The 17,677-nt window shown below is 51.4% G+C and overlaps 2 protein-coding genes across 4 annotated transcripts in view; one reads left to right on the top strand and one right to left on the bottom strand.

Moving 5' to 3' along the window:
- GEMIN4 (gem nuclear organelle associated protein 4) overlaps positions 1-4,082 on the top strand; it is a 6,654-nt gene extending 2,572 nt beyond the window's left edge. Inside the window, exon 2 of the mRNA XM_023193351.2 lies at positions 662-4,082. Within this exon, the coding sequence (XP_023049119.1) occupies positions 662-3,828 (3,167 nt within the window). The 3' untranslated portion in view covers positions 3,829-4,082. The remainder of the gene's footprint in view (positions 1-661) is intronic.
- A 1,641-nt stretch (positions 4,083-5,723) lies between these two features.
- On the bottom strand, positions 5,724-17,582 carry TLCD3A (TLC domain containing 3A). Of its 3 annotated transcripts, none has more exons than XM_023193357.2 (5): positions 16,760-17,582; positions 16,539-16,622; positions 11,442-11,643; positions 7,921-8,016; positions 5,724-7,412 (listed from the first exon to the last, which is right to left on the bottom strand). In XM_023193357.2, exons 1-5 carry the CDS (start codon positions 17,077-17,079, stop codon positions 7,143-7,145), a joined length of 972 nt encoding a protein of 323 aa, XP_023049125.1. In that variant the 5' UTR covers positions 17,080-17,582; the 3' UTR covers positions 5,724-7,142. The 3 variants fall into 3 exon arrangements, with proteins under 3 accessions (XP_023049125.1, XP_023049126.1, XP_023049127.1); XM_023193358.2 differs by having other exon boundaries at positions 5,815-7,412; positions 16,958-17,582; XM_023193359.2 differs by lacking the exons at positions 5,724-7,412; positions 11,442-11,643 and having other exon boundaries at positions 7,959-8,016; positions 16,958-17,582.
- Between the last annotated feature and the right edge of the window lie 95 nt (positions 17,583-17,677).

The following is a 17,677-nucleotide window of genomic DNA, read 5'->3' as shown; positions in this document are numbered from 1 at the left end:
TTGCTCTGTGCCCATTACCCTGTGGCTGTGTGATTGCTTCTGTGCCCGTTACCCTGTGGCTATGCCCCCTTCACCTGTCATGAGAAGCTCAGCTGTCATGTCCTGTGGTACATGCTCAGTGGCCCCTGTAGTTTGCCTTCCTGCTATTTCTAAACCGCTCTCCCCACATCCTCTGCTGGCCCACCCTTTGCTGGAGGGTCTGGCCTCAGCAGCCCAACTTTTTCTTTTCACACACTTTTCCTGAAGGATCTCATTCACCCTCTTGGTTCCAGTGATCCCTCTGGCCAGATAACTCTCAGAATCACATTTCCCAGCTGACTTCCCTCCTGAACTTCCACCCGGCATTTCCATTGCTGGAGGACGTCTGTACCTCAATAACCAAAGCTGAACTCATCTTTCCTCACACCTGTTCTGATTCTCCACCATTCCCTATATGTGACGCCACCCAGTTCCCAGGCTGGAGAGCTCGGAAGCCATTCTGGATTCCTCGGCCAGGTCCTTCTGACTCCAGCTCTGCAGTGGCTCTTGTAGCCATCCCTTCTCCCCTTCCGCTGATGTCATTGAAAACCCTTGTCATCTCTAACCATGATCGCCTACTAACAGCAGTGGCCATCTGGAAACATTTTCACTATACTGTCTTATTTGGCTTGTCTACGTGCAGGGCCCTTGAACATCTGTGAAGAAATGACTATTCTGCATGGAGGCTTCTTGCTGGCCGAGCAGCTGTTCCGCCCCAAGGAACTGGCAGAATTGACAAAGTCTGACTGGGAACGTGTTGGATGCCCCATCGTGGAGGCCTTAAGGGAGATCTCCTCAGCCGCGGCACACTCCCATCCCTTTGCCTGGAAGAAGAAAGCCCTGATTATCATCTGGGCCAAGGTTCTGCAGCCACACCCCGTGACCCCGTCCGACACGGAGACGCGGTGGCAGGAAGACCTGTTCTTCTCGGTGGGCAACATGATCCCCACCATCAACCACACTGTCCTCTTTGAGCTGCTCAAATCCCTGGAAGCTTCCGGACTCTTTATCCAGCTCCTGATGGCCCTGCCCACCACCATCCGCCATGCAGAACTAGAGCACTTTCTGGAGCACGTGACCGTTGACACTTCTTCTGAAGACGTGGCCTTCTTCCTGGACGTCTGGTGGGAGATGATGAAGCACAAGGGTCACCCGCAGGACCCCCTGCTCTCCCAGTTTAGTGCAATGGCCCATAAGTACCTGCCTGCCTTAGATGAGTTCCCCCATCCTCCAAAGAGGCTTAGGTCAGACCCAGACGTGTGCCCCACCATGCCCCTGTTGGCCATGCTGCTCCGCGGGCTGACGCAGATCCAAAGTCAGATCCTGGGCCCGGGGAGGAGGTGTTGTGCGCTGGCCAACCTGGCCGACATGCTGACCGTGTTTGCACTGATGGAGGACGACCACCAGGAGGTGTCTGCAACCATGTATCTGGACAAACTGGCCACCGTGATCTCTGTGTGGAACTCGGACACCCAGAACCCCTACCACCAGCAGGCACTGGCAGAGAAGGTGAAGGAGGCAGAACGGGATGTCAGCCTGACCTCACTGGCCAAACTCCCCAGTGAGACCATTTTCGTGGGCTGCGAGTTCCTGCACCGCCTGCTGCGGGAGTGGGGGGAGGAGCTGCAGGCCGTGCTCCGCAGCAGCCAGGGGACAAGTTATGACAGCTACCGGCTATGCGACAGTCTAACTTCCTTCAGCCAGAACGCAACGCTCTACCTGAACCGCACCAGCCTGTCCAAGGAGGAGAGGCAGGTGGTCTCTGAGCTGGCGGACTGTGTCAGGGACTTCCTGAGGAAAACGAGCACGGTGCTGAAGAACAGGGCCTTGGAGGACATCACAGCTTCCATTGCCATGGCCGTCATCCAGCAGAAGATGGACCGCCATATGGAAGTGTGCTACATTTTTGCTTCTGAGAAGAAGTGGGCCTTCTCGGAGCAGTGGGTAGCCTGCCTGGGGAGTAACAGGGCCCTCTTCCGAGAGCCAGACTTGGTGTTGAGGCTGCTGGAAACGGTGATAGACGTCAGCACAACTGACAGGGCCGTCCCTGAGTCTCAGATCCGGCAGGTGATCCACCTGGTCCTGGAATGTTACGCAGACCTCTCCCTGCCAGATAAAAATAAAGTCCTTGCAGGTATCCTGCATTCCTGGGGGCGAAAGGGCCTCTCTGAAAAGTTGCTGGCTTATATGGAGGGTTTTCAGGAAGACCTCAATACGACTTTTAACCAGCTCACTCAGAGTGCCTCTGAACAGGGCTTGGCAAAAGCTGTGGCCTCCGTGGCCCGCCTGATCATAGTGCACCCGGAAGTCACGGTGAAGAAAATGTGCAGCCTGGCTGTGGTCAATCTCGGCGCCCACAAGTTCCTGGCCCAGATTCTCACTGCCTTCCCTGCCCTTCGGTTCGTGGAAGAGCAGAGTCCCAATTCATCTGCCACGTTCATGGTGTCATGCCTCAAAGAAACTGTCTGGACGAAGTTCTCTACACCCAAGGAAGAAAAGCAGTTTTTAGAGCTCCTGAACTGCCTGATGCATCCCGTGAAGCCCCAGGGGATTCCAGTGGCTGCTCTTCTTGAACCAGAGGAGGTGCTGAGGGAGTTTGTCCTGCCTTTCTTGAGGTTAGATGTTGAAGAGGTAGACCTCAGTCTGAAGATCTTCATCCAGACTCTGGAAGCAGACACGTGCCTAGAGGAGTACTGGCTCCAGACCTGCTCCCCGTTTCCACTCCTCTTCAGCTTGTGCCAGCTCTTGGACGGCTTCAGCAAATACTGGCAGCTCCCCAAGGAGAAGCGGTGCCTCTCTTTGGATAGGAAGGATCTGGCGATCCATATCCTGGAGCTCCTGTGTGAAATCGTATCAGCCAATGCCGAGACCTTCTCCCCGGACGCCTGGGTCAAGTCCCTGTCCTGGCTCCACCGCAAGTTAGAACAGCTGGACTGGACTGTGGGCCTGAGGCTGAAGAACTTCTTTGAGGGGCACTTCAAGTGTGAAGTGCCAGCCACACTTTTTGAGATCTGTAAGCTTTCGGAAGATGAGTGGACCTCCCAGGCCCACCCAGGCTACGGAGCCGGCACAGGGCTCCTGGCCTGGATGGAGTGCTGCTGTGTCTCCAGTGGCATCTCAGAGAGGATGCTGTCTCTCTTGGTGGTGGACGTGGGCAATCCTGAGGAGGTCAGACTGTTCAGCAAAGGCTTTCTGGTGGCCCTGGTACAAGTCATGCCTTGGTGCAGCCCTCAGGAGTGGCAGCGCCTTCACCACCTGACCAGGAGACTGCTGGAGAAGCAGCTTCTCCATGTCCCGTATAGCCTGGAATATATTCAGTTTGTTCCCCTGCTCAACCTGAAGCCGTTTGCCCGGGAGCTGCAACTCTCCGTACTCTTCCTGAGGACTTTCCAGTTTCTCTGCAGCCAGAGCTGTCATAATTGGCTTCCTCTGGAGGGCTGGAACCACGTGGTCAAACTCCTCTGTGGCAGTCTGACCCACCTGCTGGACTCAGTCAGGCTGATACAGTCAGCTGGCCCTTGGGCCCAAGGACCAGAGCAGGACCTGAGCCAGGAAGCCCTGTTCGTCTACACCCAGGTGTTCTGCCATGCTCTGCACATCATGGCCATGCTCCACCCGGAGGTCTGTGAGCCACTCTACGTTTTAGCCTTGGAAACCCTCACCTGCTATGAGACTCTGAGCAAGACCAACCCTTCTGTCAGCTCCTTGCTCCAGAGGGCACACGAGCAGCGCTTCTTAAAGTCCATTGCTGAGGGCATCAGCCCCGCAGAATGGCGCCAAACCCTGTTGCAGAAGATGAACAGCTTCTGACCTGCGCGGGAAGCTGGGCCCCAACATGGCGGGTCTGCAGAAGATCAATAGCTTCTCACCTGCACAGGGGGAGCAGAAAAGCTGGGCCTCAACATGGCGGGTCTGCAGGGGCCAGACCCTAGCAGCCTGGACTTTGTCGACACTTACGTGAAACTGTCCCCAAAAAGTCATGGCAATAATGGTGCACAGAAAATAGTTTGTTGGGTATTTGTAACGTACAAACTATCATAAAAATTCTCCTCTTTTGCATCTCACTTTGTCTCTTCTAAGTCGGCCTCAGCAATAGCCCAGGATTAAGTATGCTCTGAAATTGGGTTTAGTGTCTTCAAGATCAAATGCAGCCAGGAGGAACATGTTTATAACTGGACTTTTCCATCCTAGATTTTGGCAGATAAGCCCAAAGTTGAAACCATGTAAGTGGAAAAAGCACTACAGAGTACGTATAACCCCTTTCAAGAGGTATTTCGTCTTTTAATGTTTTTTCTTGAGGTATCTTGGAAAGGACAGCAGCTTGCAAAATAATCCGGTCCAGCCCTGGTTCTGCCTCTGGCCATGAGATTGCTGTGCCCGAGAGGCCTGCACAGTTCTAACGTGAGAGGATTGAAGGACCAAGATAAACTCAGCAGTGAGGGGCTAGGTTAATGACCTCAAGAAAATGGGTCCCCTCTGAATTGAGTGTGTACAGTCTGTTGCTCAGGCTGGCTTTGAACCCTTGGACTCAAGAGATCTCCCACCTCAGCCTCCTGAGTAGCTAGGACAATAAGCACTCCCACTTACCTCCCATACAGTCGTAACTCCATCTATTCAGTCACCCACAAAGGGGCTACTGTGAAGACGAGACCTAGCAAACCCAGCAGAGATGTGCTGAATGGATGGGTCACATTAACTTCTGCCTTAGGAGGGGCTGTCGAGGTTTGGATGAATGAATGGTTTGGATAAGGGAATGACGTGTGCAGGAATGTAAAAAATGAGTTTGGGCTGGCTGCGGTGGCTCACACCTGTAATCCCAACACTTTGGGAGGCTGAGTTGGGAGGATCACTTGAGACCAGCCAACATATGAAGGCCCTGTCTCTTAAAAAAAAAATACAAAAATTAGCTGGGTATGGTGACACACAACTGTAGTCCCAGCTACTCAGGAGGCTAAAGCAGGAGGATCACTTGATCCTGGGAGGTAGAGGCTGCAGTAAGCTGAGATCACACCACTGCATGCCAACCTTGGTGACAGAGTGAGACCCTGTCTCAAAAAAAAAAAAAAAAAAATTGAGAGTGGGCTAGACATGGTCGCTCACACCTATAATAATCCCAGTGCTTTGGGAGGCTGAGGCAGGAGGATCACTTGAGGCCAGGAGTTTGAGACCAGCCTGGGCAACCGAGATAACCTGTCTCTACAAAAAGAAAAAAAGATGTGTTTAAGGTGTTTGAGGTATGAGGAAACAGAATTGGCTGGGGACATGTTTATTGTGTGAGATGAATAGGGGGAAAAGAGCATGTCCCATCACTACCTCCACATCCACACCCTCCTGCCCAGTGGGGCATTACTCAGGTTCTCTCCTCAGGTAAAGTAGGCTTGGCTCCTTGACCAATAATCGGGCTTCCACTCTCCCAACTCCTAGTAAGATTCACTTAGGAAGAAAGGGTCTCCAGTTACATGTGACCACTGTACGCTTGAACTCTGGGAACTTTCAGTGTACTACTGGGACCATGAACCACACAAATAGGTTTGAGTAAGGTGTGAGCTAGACCTTTCTGGAGGCTGACAGCATTCACAACACACGCCTCTGCTAGTTACATGGACATAGATGTGGAGCTACAGCACACAGCAGCCGGTCAGGTTGGGTCACAGGATGATTCTTAGAGGAAACTGATATCGATGTATTTCACAAATGAGAATAAGTTGGGAATGTTAGTGCAATTTAATCACCATAAGGGTGACTTTTAAAGATACACTGATAGTTTAAAAAACAAAAAAAGACAATTAAAAAGTAAGCATTTTGTTCTTTAAATGGCACCCATTAAAGACTAAACAGTCAAAATGAGACAGATCATTCAGTCCTTTAGACGTTCACAATTAATTAAAAGGCACTTTAAAAATCCACTTTTTAAACTACCACTTGAGAACACATGGTAGCACAGTCTCAAACCCATACTAGTTGATAGGGAATGATGAGTGTTGGCACCAGAAAATCCTGCTTGCAGAAGGGGGCGCAGGTGTTGGTCCACAGGACAGCCTCTGGCCAGGCTGGCTGCCCCCTCGCTCTGCAGCCTTCTGTGGCTAAATGGCAGGACGCTCACACAGGAATGGGCCTTGGACCACAAGCTCTGGCGTATCAGGAGGCTGAGTACTCCGGTACTCTGCAGTCTGGATGACACATTTTGTGGTTTGGAGTACAGAAGTTGGTTTCCACATCACATGAAAAGGACAGTGTCATAGAGTGGGGTTACCCAGTAAACAGCTACCAAAGCCTTCATTTCATGTTGTTGCTGTAGTTTTTATGAGCACGTCCTCTGCATGTGGATATGGGGAAAACTGGGCATGAAGGGGTGTGTTAAAAAGAACAGTATCTGTGACTGACAGCAGTAAGCTCACAAGTTTGACACTGTCAGACTTACCAAGTCAGCCTGCAAAGGTTGTGCTGGCCTCTTGGCCACACTACCTAATCAGGTTCCCATCCTTGCCTCCTGCCTGCCCCCACCCCCAGCCCCCACCCCCAGCCCCACCAGTGAGACTTCTGATTGGAAGTCGGTAGATGTAAGAATTCAACTCTGACCCATGGATGACAGGATGACGCAAAGAACCAATGGGTTATCTAGTAAACGATCAAAAACTACCTACCCACAGTGATTGTCCCAGGCCAATGTCACAAGAAGACATTACTTCCAAGAACCAAGTCATCCCTTGCTTCTGCGGGCCCAGTGCCGTGGGTACTGCCCTGAGTGGTTGGAAAGGTAGGTAGCTGCCGATATAGGGACAGGCAGATGCGCAGACACTTATCACCCTGGTCCACCGATCACACCCCATGCTTCCACCTCCCAGAACTCTTGAGATAAGACCCAAAGGATCCTTGGGCTTGCATTAAAACCACTTTGCTGTCCGTGGAGGTCTGACAGGACCCAATAGTTGTTACTACAAAAGTGCTTTTGCAAATAGGGCAAGTTAGAAGAAGGAGGTAATACGAATATTCTTTAGAAAAACTCAAATCCATCTGCTTATCAATACCCAAAAGGCTGAGGCCACCCAGGGCACAATTCAGTCCATGGAATGCTGAGTGGAGGAGACAGCTGGTGTGAGGCTGCGCCTGACTCCCAGGAGCATTTAGCCATCCTTTTTGGCTTGGGGAGTGTCAAAGAGCCGGACTGCCTTCCTGCACAGCAGACAGAACCAGTAGAGCTGAGGAGCTACGAGGAAGGCATTGGCTATGTTGCAGTAGAAGGGGATGCTGAAGGGTACTTGGAGCAGGCTTAGTCCCTGCTGGCGGCCATAGGACCAGTACATGAAGGGGAAGAGAAGGATCCGACAGCAAAAGAAGGTGGCCAGTGTGAGGATTCCATTCACCTTGTACAGAAGGGTGTGCTGCTGCTTTAGCTGCAAAAGAAGAGGAAGGAAAAAGGTAAGGTCCCTAAGAAGCTGGGCATCAGGGAGCGACTGGCCCAAGTCCCACCACAGTGAAAGCCATGCAGGTGCAGGTGCTCATCAAGACCTCGGCCGTCAGATTCCCTGGTGCCCAGACGTTTGTCTAGTTTTCTGACACTTGGAGAAGACGTTCTTGAACACTATCATATTGATATGTACAGATAACCTCATTTTCTCCAATAGTGATGTTGAATTTGACCCAGGCCACCCAGCTGACAGGAGTATAGAAACCATGGATTGAAGTATGTGACCAGGAAAAAGACAGAATGAACTGTATCAAATTTAGATCAAACCTACAATTTCATCCCCATTGGCTGAGATGACCAGCCGACCTGTAAGGCTGTTGAAGGATCTCCCATCCCACTCTTCCTGGCATTAGGGATTTCTCCACACCCACCATCTCTGAAGGAAAAGCAGAATCCACTCCCTCCCACACTCCTGCCATTTCATTCATACATGCCTGAATCAGAACCCTGCCCAGTGACACAAATGGAGTGCTCAGTTCTGCCATGAAGATGCAGCCAACAAAGAAATCCCCAAGGTCTCCCCGAAGGCTCTGCAGATGACAAAACGAAAAGGGGAAGTAAGTGGAGGTTAAGAAACCACCAGAAGGAAAATTCCAGCGGGGGCTATTGAAAAGGGTAACTGTGAAGGGCAAGGGCAGACCCAGTTACTGTCCCGCTGCTTCCGTGGCAACAGCACTTTGATGGTCCAAGCCCTAGGATCCAGAGGCAAATTCAAGACAGGATGATGGCATCACACACCAAAGCTCTAAATTTTGATGACAGCCGGAAGGAACGCTGCAGCCTACTTTTGTGTATTGAACTGAGTCATGCCAAGACATAGCCTGTTAGGTTCAACAAAATGTGCCAGGTCCTGGGCTAGATGTTAGGGTCTGAAAGCACCCTAGATGTTCTGGTTCCTAGATGGTAGGTCCCAGAGACTTCTTGAAGAATTTAGTGCACGTTACCTCTTTCTATTTATTTATTTAGTTTTTATTATTATTTTTTTGAGACAGAGTTTTGCTATTGTTGCCCAGGCTGGAGTGCAATGGTATTATCTCAGCTCACTGCAACCTCTGCCTTCTGGGTTCAAATGATTCTCCCACCGCAGCCTCCTGAGTACTTGGAACTACAGATGCACATCATCATGCCTGGCTAATTTTTGTATTTTTAGTAGAGATGGGGTTTCACCGTGTTGGCCAGGCTGGTCTCGAACTTTTGACTGGGATTACAGGCATGAGCCACCTCGCCCAGCCTCCTTTTTCAAGAAAGAAAGAAGCATAGTAAAATATCAGCTCTGCCACTTAGTACCACTGAGTGATGTAAGAATACTCTTAGAACCCCCGTTTCTTCATATACAGCTAGTAGTTGCTAATGGTTTGTAATATTTAGCAAGCTATGAACTTTTTTTTTTTTTTTTTTTTTTTTTTTTTTTGAGACGGAGTCTGGCTCTGTCGCCCAGGCTGGAGTGCAGTGGCGGGATCTCAGCTCACTGCAAGCTCCGCTTCCTGGGTTGACACCATTCTCCTGCCTCAGCCTCCCGAGTAGCTGGGACTACAGGCGCCCGCCACCTCGCCCGGCTAGTTTTTTGTATTTTTTAGTAGAGACGGGGTTTCACCGTGTAGGCCAGGATGGTTTCGATCTCCTGACCTCGTGATCCGCCCACCTCGGCCTCCCAAAGTGCTGGGATTACAGGCTTGAGCCACCGCGCCCGACCGCTATGAACTTTGAAATCACATGCCTGGCAGGGTGCAGTGGCTCATGCCTATGATCCCAGCGCTTTGGGAGACCGAGATGGGAGGATCCCTTGAGCCCAGGAGTTCCAGATCAGCCCGGGCATCATAAGGAGACCCCATCTCTTTATTTAAAAAATAATAAATAAATAAAACATGCTGGCCAGGAGTAGTTGCTCACACCTGTAATCCCAGCACTTTGGGAGGCCGAGGTGGGTGGATCACCTGAGGTCAGGAGTTCGAAACCAGCCTGACCAACATGGTGAAACCCTGTCTCTACTAAAAATAAAAAAATTAGCCAGGCATGGTGGCATGCACCTGTAAACCCAGCTACTTGTAAGGCCGAGGCGGGAGAATCACTTGAACCCGGGAGACAGAGGTTTCAGTGAGCCAAGATTGCGCCATTGCACTCCAGCCTGGGCAACAAGAGCAAAATGCCATCTCAAAAAATGAATAGATAAATAAATGAATAGATAATAAAAATAAATAAAACGCATGCCTTTCCCCTCAGCTTTCCCATTGCTTTTCCTTGTTGGGTGGGCTTCTATGGGGAAATGGATCTGGGGAGAAATTAGTAGGATATTTGCTTTGAGAATCTGTGTTTTGTGACGTCAGAATAATCCACACAGTGCTCTCTGGCACTGTTGTGTTGCTTTGTATTATATTTGTATTTTATGTCATTTTTATCTCGTATTGAACTAAGGATAGAACCTCTGACAAACACTAGGGCATCACAGAGGGCTGGGGGTTTGTTAAAAAGAATGCTGGGGCCAGGCGTGGTGGCTCAAGCCTGTAATCCCAGCACTTTGGGAGGCCGAGGTGGGCGGATCACGAGGTCAGGAGATTGAAACCATCCTGGCCTACACGGTGAAACCCTGTCTCTACTAAAAATAAAAAAATTAGCCAGGCATGGTGGCGTGCACCTGTAAACCCAGCTACTTGTAAGGCCGAGGTGGGAGAATCACTTGAACCCGGGAGACAGAGGTTTCAGTGAGCCAAGATTACGCCATTGCACTCCAGTCTGGGCAACAAGAGCAAAATGCCGGCTCAAAAAATGAATAAATAAATAAATGAATAAATAATAAAAATAAACAAAACGCATGCCTTCCCCCTGGCAGGCATTCAAGAACCAGGAGTTTCCCCTCAGCTTTCCCATTGCTTTTCCTTGTTGGGTGGGCTTTTATGGGGAAATGGATCTGGGGAGAAATTAGTAGGATATTTGCTTTGAGAATCTGTGTTTTGTGATGTCAGAATAATCCACACAGTGCTCTCTGGCACTGTTGTGTTGCTTTGTATTGTATTTGTATTTTATGTCGTTTTTATCTTGTGTTGAACTAAGGATAGAACCTCTGACAAACACTAGGGCATCACAGAGGGCTGGGGGTTTGTTAAAAAGAATGCTGGGGCCGGGCACAGTGGCTCACGCCTGTAATCCCAGCACTTTGGGAGGCTGAGGCAGGAGGATCAGTTGAGTCCAAGAGTTTGAGACCAGCCTGGGCAACATGGAGAAACCCCTACAGAAATGACAGGAAATAGCTGGACGTGGTGGCGTGTGCCTGTGTTCCCAGCTACCTGGGAAGCAGAGGTAGGAGGATCACTTGAGGCCAGTAGTTTGAGGCTACAGTGAGCTGTGATCGCACAACTGCACCCCACCCTGGGTGACAGAGTGAAACCCTGTCTCAAAAAAGAAAAACAAAAAGGATGTTGATGTTGGTGAGGAGGATCACGAGCGTTTCACGTGTAATGGTGTTCCTCCACTGTTCACCTGGGGGAGGTGGCTGCTGAAGCAGCAGGCACAAGGAGAATGGGTGCCTACGAGTAGGAAAGAAAAGAGGGGCAATCCTGACTCCTAAGTAATGGTCAAGACGTCCAGCTCAGGCGGGGCGTGGTGGCTCATGCCTGTAATCCCAGAACTTTGGGAGGCTGAGGTGGGTGGATCATTTGAGGTTAGGAGTCTGAAACCAGCCTGGCCAATATGGCAAAACCCCATCTCTACTAAAAATACAAAAAGCCGGGCATGGTGGTGGGCACCTATAATCCCAGCTACTCAGGAGGCTGAGGCAGGAGAATCACTTGAACCTGGGAGGTGGAGGTTGCAGTGAGCCGAGACAGTGCCACTGCACTCCAGCCTGGGCAACAGAGTGAGGCTCCGTCTCAAAAATAAATAAATAAATAAATAAATAAATAAATAAATAAAGACATCCAGCTCAACCCAGCTGCTGGTCTGCTGTCCTGGAGGGCCATACCTGTGCGACTGGCACAAGGACAAAAAGAATGACCGCATGATGTGTGATCATGAGGCGGTTTCGACTTAGGAAGTTTCGAAGCGTGAGGGAGGGTCCACGGTTCTGGTCTCTGGTTCGGCACCAATCACAGAGGTACATGGCGTATGAGTCATAGATCATGTATGGAATCAGAAACCACACATACTCCCGGGCAAGCCAGTGCCTGAAAGAAAGCATATGAATGGCCTGTGAAATCATTGTGAATATCCATTACCAAGGCTCACAGCCAAGCTTGGTGCTTCATCAGCTATTATTACTCCAAATACTTTAAAATGAAGATGTTGAAACTGATAAGTACGGAGAACAGACCACTTTCTCTCCGTTTCAGGGCTGATTCATGAGTGTCAAAGACAAAAAGCAGGCATTCACTCAGCCCGCCTGTTTAAGCAGCTTGCTGTCACTACTTGCCTGACTTAGCTACTAATTTGTAATACATGTTCTGGCATTTTGTGATAAAACTGATTTTGATATAGATAGATATACAAATAATTCAACAGCCCCCGCAAGAAGCTGGTTTGGAAAGTGTCCCAAATCACAAATCCAATATTTCTGGTTTAACTCCTCAGTTGCTCAACAGTTGGGGGTTTACTGACTTAAATCCTGGAACCTGTGAGTTTTGCGTCTGCATGCAACCCCACTCTACGGAGTTTCTGGGAGGCAACTCTGGCCATTTTCTTTACAATTCTAGAGCTGGCCGGGCGCGGTGGCTCACACCTGTAATCCCAACACTTTGGGAGGCTGAGGCGGGTGGATCACGAGGTCAGCAGTTCAAGACCCACCTGACCAACCTGGTGAAACCCCGTCTCTACTAAAAATACAAAAATTAGCCGGGCGTGGTGATACACACCTGTAATCCCAGCTGCTCAGGAAGCTGAGGCAGGAAAATCGCTTGAACCTGGGAGGCAGAGGTTGCAATGAGCTGAGATCGCACCACTGCACTCCAGCCTGGGTAACAGAGTGAAACGCTGTCTCAAAAAACAAAACAAAACAAAAAAAAGCAAGTCTGGAAATGAGCCTGGAGCTCAAGGGCCACATTACGGCAGTTAGGTACCAGGAGAGAGGCTAGATCAAAAGACAGTTTTCCCATTTACTTGTCCAAAGGAGCTGAATCAGTATTTGCTGAATGGAAATAATAGTTGATGACTGTCCTAGAGCAGGTTAGAAGGGAAGTCGCTACAATTCATACCACGTGGTTCCCAATGATAACGAAGCATTCCACAGATGTTTTCTGTGAAGAAACATCTAAACGAAATCACGTACTATCCAAGGATTCCATTCACTCGGTCAGCGAATGTTTGATGCATATCCACGGGTTAGGTAGAAGATCATTTAGTTGTATGGTTCTCAAGCTACCTGAACATCAGAATCACCTGCAGTGCTTGTTAAGGGCTCCAGTCCCCAGAGATTCTAAATTGTAAGCGGAGGGCCCTCAAACCTGTATTAACTTTGTCTCTGATTTCGGACGGAGCCTGTCCACTGAACTGCAACATTGGAAATGCAGTCCACAAAGGCGCCATCTGAATTTCTGCTCGAGGAACTCCGCACTTGCCACGGCGTAAATAATGCATAAACAAATCAGGCAAGCAAGTAATGGCAAGTATAACACACTTGTAGGTGAATTAGCCAGGCTCCTTTTTTGTTTGTTTGTTTGTTTTTTGAGACGGAGTCTCCCTCTGTCGCCCGGGCTGGAGTGCAGTGGCCGGATCTCAGCTCACTGCAAGCTCCGCCTTCCGGGTTTACGCCATTCTCCTGCCTCAGCCTCGCGAGTAGCTGGGACTACAGGCGCCCGCCACCTCGCCCGGCTAGTTTTTTGTATTTTTTTTTTTTTTTAGTAGAGACGGGGCTTCACCATGTTATCCAGGATGGTCTTGATCTCCTGACCTCGTGATCCGCCCGTCTCGGCCTCCCAAAGTGCTGGGATTACAGGCTTAAGCCACCGCACCCGGCCCTGTTTGTTTTTTTGAGACAAAATCTCTGTCGCCCAGGCTGGATGTAGTGGCGCAATCTCAGCTCACTGCAACCTCCGACTTGCGGGTTCAAACAAGTAGTTGGGATTATAGGCACCTGCCACCACGTCCGGCTATTTTCTTTTTAGTTTTAAGTAGAGATGGGGGTTTCACCATGTTGGCTGGGCTGGTCTCAAGCTCCTGACCTCAAGTGATCCATCCACCTCAGCCTCCCAAATTGTTGGGATTACAGGCATGAGCCACCGCACCTGACCTAGCCAGGTTCCATGTGACTACAAAGATGCAGTACTTATTCCAGTGCCCATCTATGGTCTCAGGTGCTTTCTTGAAGCTGTTTCAAGTAAAATACCTACAAACAGCTACTAAAATTTTAGCTGAAATATAACTGGCGTCTCCCCTTGAAGGGAACCTAAGGTTTTCATATTTTCACCAATTCAGAGACGAGATCTGGAATTGGACTCATGGGTAGACTCCTCTGAAGATTTACGAGCAAGAGATCTGGATTATAATCTTCACCACCGCCAGCCTGTAATTTAACTTTCTTTGTAAAATGAAGATGATAATCCTTGTCTTACTTACCTGTCAAAGTCGCAGTGAAGATTACATAATTAAATGTGGGAAAGTCGGCCAGGCACTGTGGCTCATGCCAGTAATCCTAGCATTTTGGGAGGCTGAGGCGGGTGGATCATCTGAGATCAGGAGTTCGAGACCAGCCTGGCCAACATGGCTTTACTAAATATACAAAAGTTAACTAGACATGGTGGCACATGCCTGTAATCCTAGCTACTCAAGAGGCTGAGGCAGGAGAATCGCTTGAACCTGGGAGGTGGAGTTTGCAGGGAGCCAACGTCGTGCCCCTGCACTCCAGCCTGAGTGACAGAGACTCCATCTTGATTAAAAAAAAAAAAAAAAACGGGGGAGGGGGAGTCCTTTTAAATGTTAAAAGGTACTATACAGGCTGGGCATGGTGGCTCACACCTCACCATGATCCCTGCACTTTGGGAGGCCTAAGTGGGAGAAGGGCTTGAGCCCAGTAGTTCCAGACCAGCCTGGGTGACAGAGCGAGACCCCATCTAAAAACAACAAAGTACTATCTGAATTAAGTACTTAAATTGAGAATACAGCCTGGAGCTGTGACCTAGCCATTTTAGGAGTCTGAACCCCTTTAAGAATCTGACTAAATCCTTGGCCCCATACCACATGCTGCCTATAATTTGGGGGAATTTATAGATAACTCCTCCTATCTAATCACATTCTATATGAAGACATAAAATGAGAAGGCACATAATAGAAAAATATTTAGTAGATAGTATATGAACCCTGAAAGGCCTTTTCTGGCTGGGCGCAGTGGCTCACACCTATAATCCCAACACTTTGGGAGGCCCAGGCAGGAGGATCGTTGGAGGCCAGGAGTTCAAGACCAGCCCGGGCAACATAGGGAGACCCCCCCCCCCCCCCCCACCCAAAAAAAAAAAAAAAAAAAAAGCCAGGCATAGTAGTGTGTACCCGTAGTCCAAGCTTGGGAGGCTAAGGAAGAAGGGTGGCTTGAACCCAGGAGTTCAAGACTATGGTCAGCTATGATCATGCCACTGCACCTCAGCCTGGGCGACAGAGACCCTGTCTCCAGGGGAAAAAAATAAAGTAAAAATGTGCTGGGTGTGGTGGCTCACGCCTGTAAAATCCCAGCACTTTGTGAGGGTGAGGCAGAAAAATGACTTGAGCCCAGGAGTTCAAGACCAGCCTGGGCAACATAGTGAGACCCTGCCTTTAAAAAAAAAAAAAAAGAAAAGTTGAACCCAGCCACTCAAATATTAACTTCTGGTGTCTACAATCAACCTCACTCGGTCTATCTTCTCTTAGCATCTGCTATTCATCACCAATAGCCAGTTTTGTGTTTAAAAGGCAGAAGAGGCTGGGCGCGGTGGCTCACGCCTGTAATCCCAGCACTTCGGGAGGCCGAGACAGGCGGATCACGATGTCAGGAGATCGAGACCATCCTGGCTAACACAGTGAAACCCCGTCTGTACTAAAAATACAAAAAAATTAGCCAGGTGTGGCGGCGGGTGCCTGTAGTCCCAGCTACTTGGGAGGCTGAGGCAGGAGAATGGGGTGAACCTGGGAGGCGGAGCTTGCAGTGAGCCCAGATTGCACCACTGCACTCCAGCCTGGGCGACAGAGACTCCATCTCAAAAAGAAAAAAAAAAAGAAAAAGGCAGAAGAAAAGCACAAAAATCATGACAGCAGGATTGATCCCAAGTAAGACTGCAGGCTAGAATGAGACAGACGGCCTGCTCAGGAGCCTCGCAGTCCAGTCTCAGATGAGAAGCAGGACTTGGCAAAGCCCACAGGAGAGCAGGGCCTGGAAAGGCCGTTCAACTTCCCTGCACGTCCGACTGTGGTCCTTTAACTTGGGAGAAAGTGAGTGTGATTCTAGCAAGACCGGTGGGGGAAAAAAGAATTAAAATAAAAAAATAAAAGCACCACCATTGCCCAGGTCTAAGTATTGTACAAAGCAGACTATTCTGGTCTTAATTTGTGATTTGTTTCACTGGAACTGCAAATAGGTGCACATTTCCTGACTTGTATGTGGACTGAGCTCTAACAGACATACCCGTGTTCTAAGCGCTAGGAACCTCTGGATACCCTTTAGCAAATCTGCAGGAAAAACAAGAGGGGCGTTTGCATGGAAAGGGGAGGTGGGTTTGTTCCTCTCCATGGGGGGGCTCTGCTAACCACACTGGACGTGTATTAGCCAATGATGCTTCAGAGTGGGAACCCAGTGAAACCAGCTACAGGAGTCAGAAGCCATACTCCCAAGTCGTAAATGCTTCCACGCTTCTCTCTTTCGTGAAGGACCTGGATCCCTGGCCCACACTGTCCGCTCACACCACCTGAAATCGGACTCTGCCTCTGTCGTCCTCTCTCATTTCCGTGGACTTTCTCCTAAGCTGGGGGTGCTCGAAGGCTCCGGAGAGGAAGAAGGAGTCCATTGTGCAGCCAGCTTTTCCCATTAGTCAGCTATCCCAGCGCGCGTGTGAGAAAGAGCCACTGAAAGGTGACATTTGTAACAAGCCCCTGGCCCAGCTCTTACCTGTCGGTGATCACGTCGTCGCAGGAGCGAATGATGACGATCCCCGAGCCGGTGGCCAGCACGGCGTGCACCGAGGAAACCAGCCTAGCGCGGGCGGAGAGGAAAACAGCGCGCGCGCTCAGTCCCGTCCGAGGACCGCAGAGAGCTCAGCCCAGCCCAGCCCTTCGGCCTGACTCTGCCCCGCCGCCCGCAGACGTGGGGAGCGGGCTCCGGAGACTCACCGGCCACTCCCGCCCGCTCGGCCCCGCTCCCGCCAGCGGGGGACGCGGAGGGGCTTCGGAAAGCTCGGGCCGCCGCGCCCCGGAGGGAGCAGCCCCCCGGCTTCCTGCCGCCCCCCTTTTCCGCCCTGGGCCCCGCAGCCGGGTGGGGCGGGGTGGGCAGAGGCCCGGGCCTCGGGGGCGTCTCGGCGGCGCCGGTACCTGGTGCTGATCATCACGCAGTCGGTGCGGCTCCATCCAGGCCGGGAGCGGCGCAGCGCCCAGGTGCAGAGCGCGAAGAGCCCCGGGAAGAAGAGCGCGCCCCAGGCCAGCGTCAGCAGCATCGGGGCTGCGGGTCCGGCCGCCTCGCTGGCGCCGCGTGGCTGCGTTCGGCTCGGCGCGCCCCGGCCCGGCCGCGCGGTTTCTACCCTCCGCCTCGTCCCCGTCCCGCCTCCGCCCGGCGCTGGCCCCGATCCCGCGGCGCGGCTCTGCGCGTGACCAGGCCTGGCGGCCGCGATAGGCCGGGGCGGGGTCTCTCCCGCTGTCCCTGGGCCCCGAGGGTTCCCCGGCGTCCCCGGCGGGCGGAGGCGGAGGCGGAGGCTGGGGCGGGACCGAGGCGGTGGCTCCGGCCGGGGCCGCGGCGCGCGCGAGTTCCGAGTCCTCGGCTCCCTCCCGAGCGGCCGCGGGGCCGAGGCGGAGGCGGGAAGGGCTGCGGCTCCCCAGCTTCTGTTCCGTCACCCGACGCGCCCCTCCCCGACCTGCTCTTCTTGCCGGCCCGGGGCGGAGGGGCGGGGTGGGCGCGCGGCCGAGGAAGCCAGGTAGGAGCCCCGCCGGGGTGGGGCGAGCCCTGCGGGAAAGGAGGAAGGGAGGCGACCTCGTCCCCCAAGTCCCGGTGCTTCTCGGTGGGAGTCTTCAGGATGTGGCCTCTTCCCGTCCCGCCAC

The sequence above is a fragment of the Piliocolobus tephrosceles genome, chromosome 16 (genome assembly GCF_002776525.5).
Source record: "Piliocolobus tephrosceles isolate RC106 chromosome 16, ASM277652v3, whole genome shotgun sequence".
NCBI classification, from domain to species: Eukaryota; Metazoa; Chordata; class Mammalia; order Primates; family Cercopithecidae; genus Piliocolobus; species Piliocolobus tephrosceles.
The sequence above is the reverse complement of the archived record's forward strand: the minus strand, read 5'-3'. Positions and strand labels throughout refer to the sequence as shown.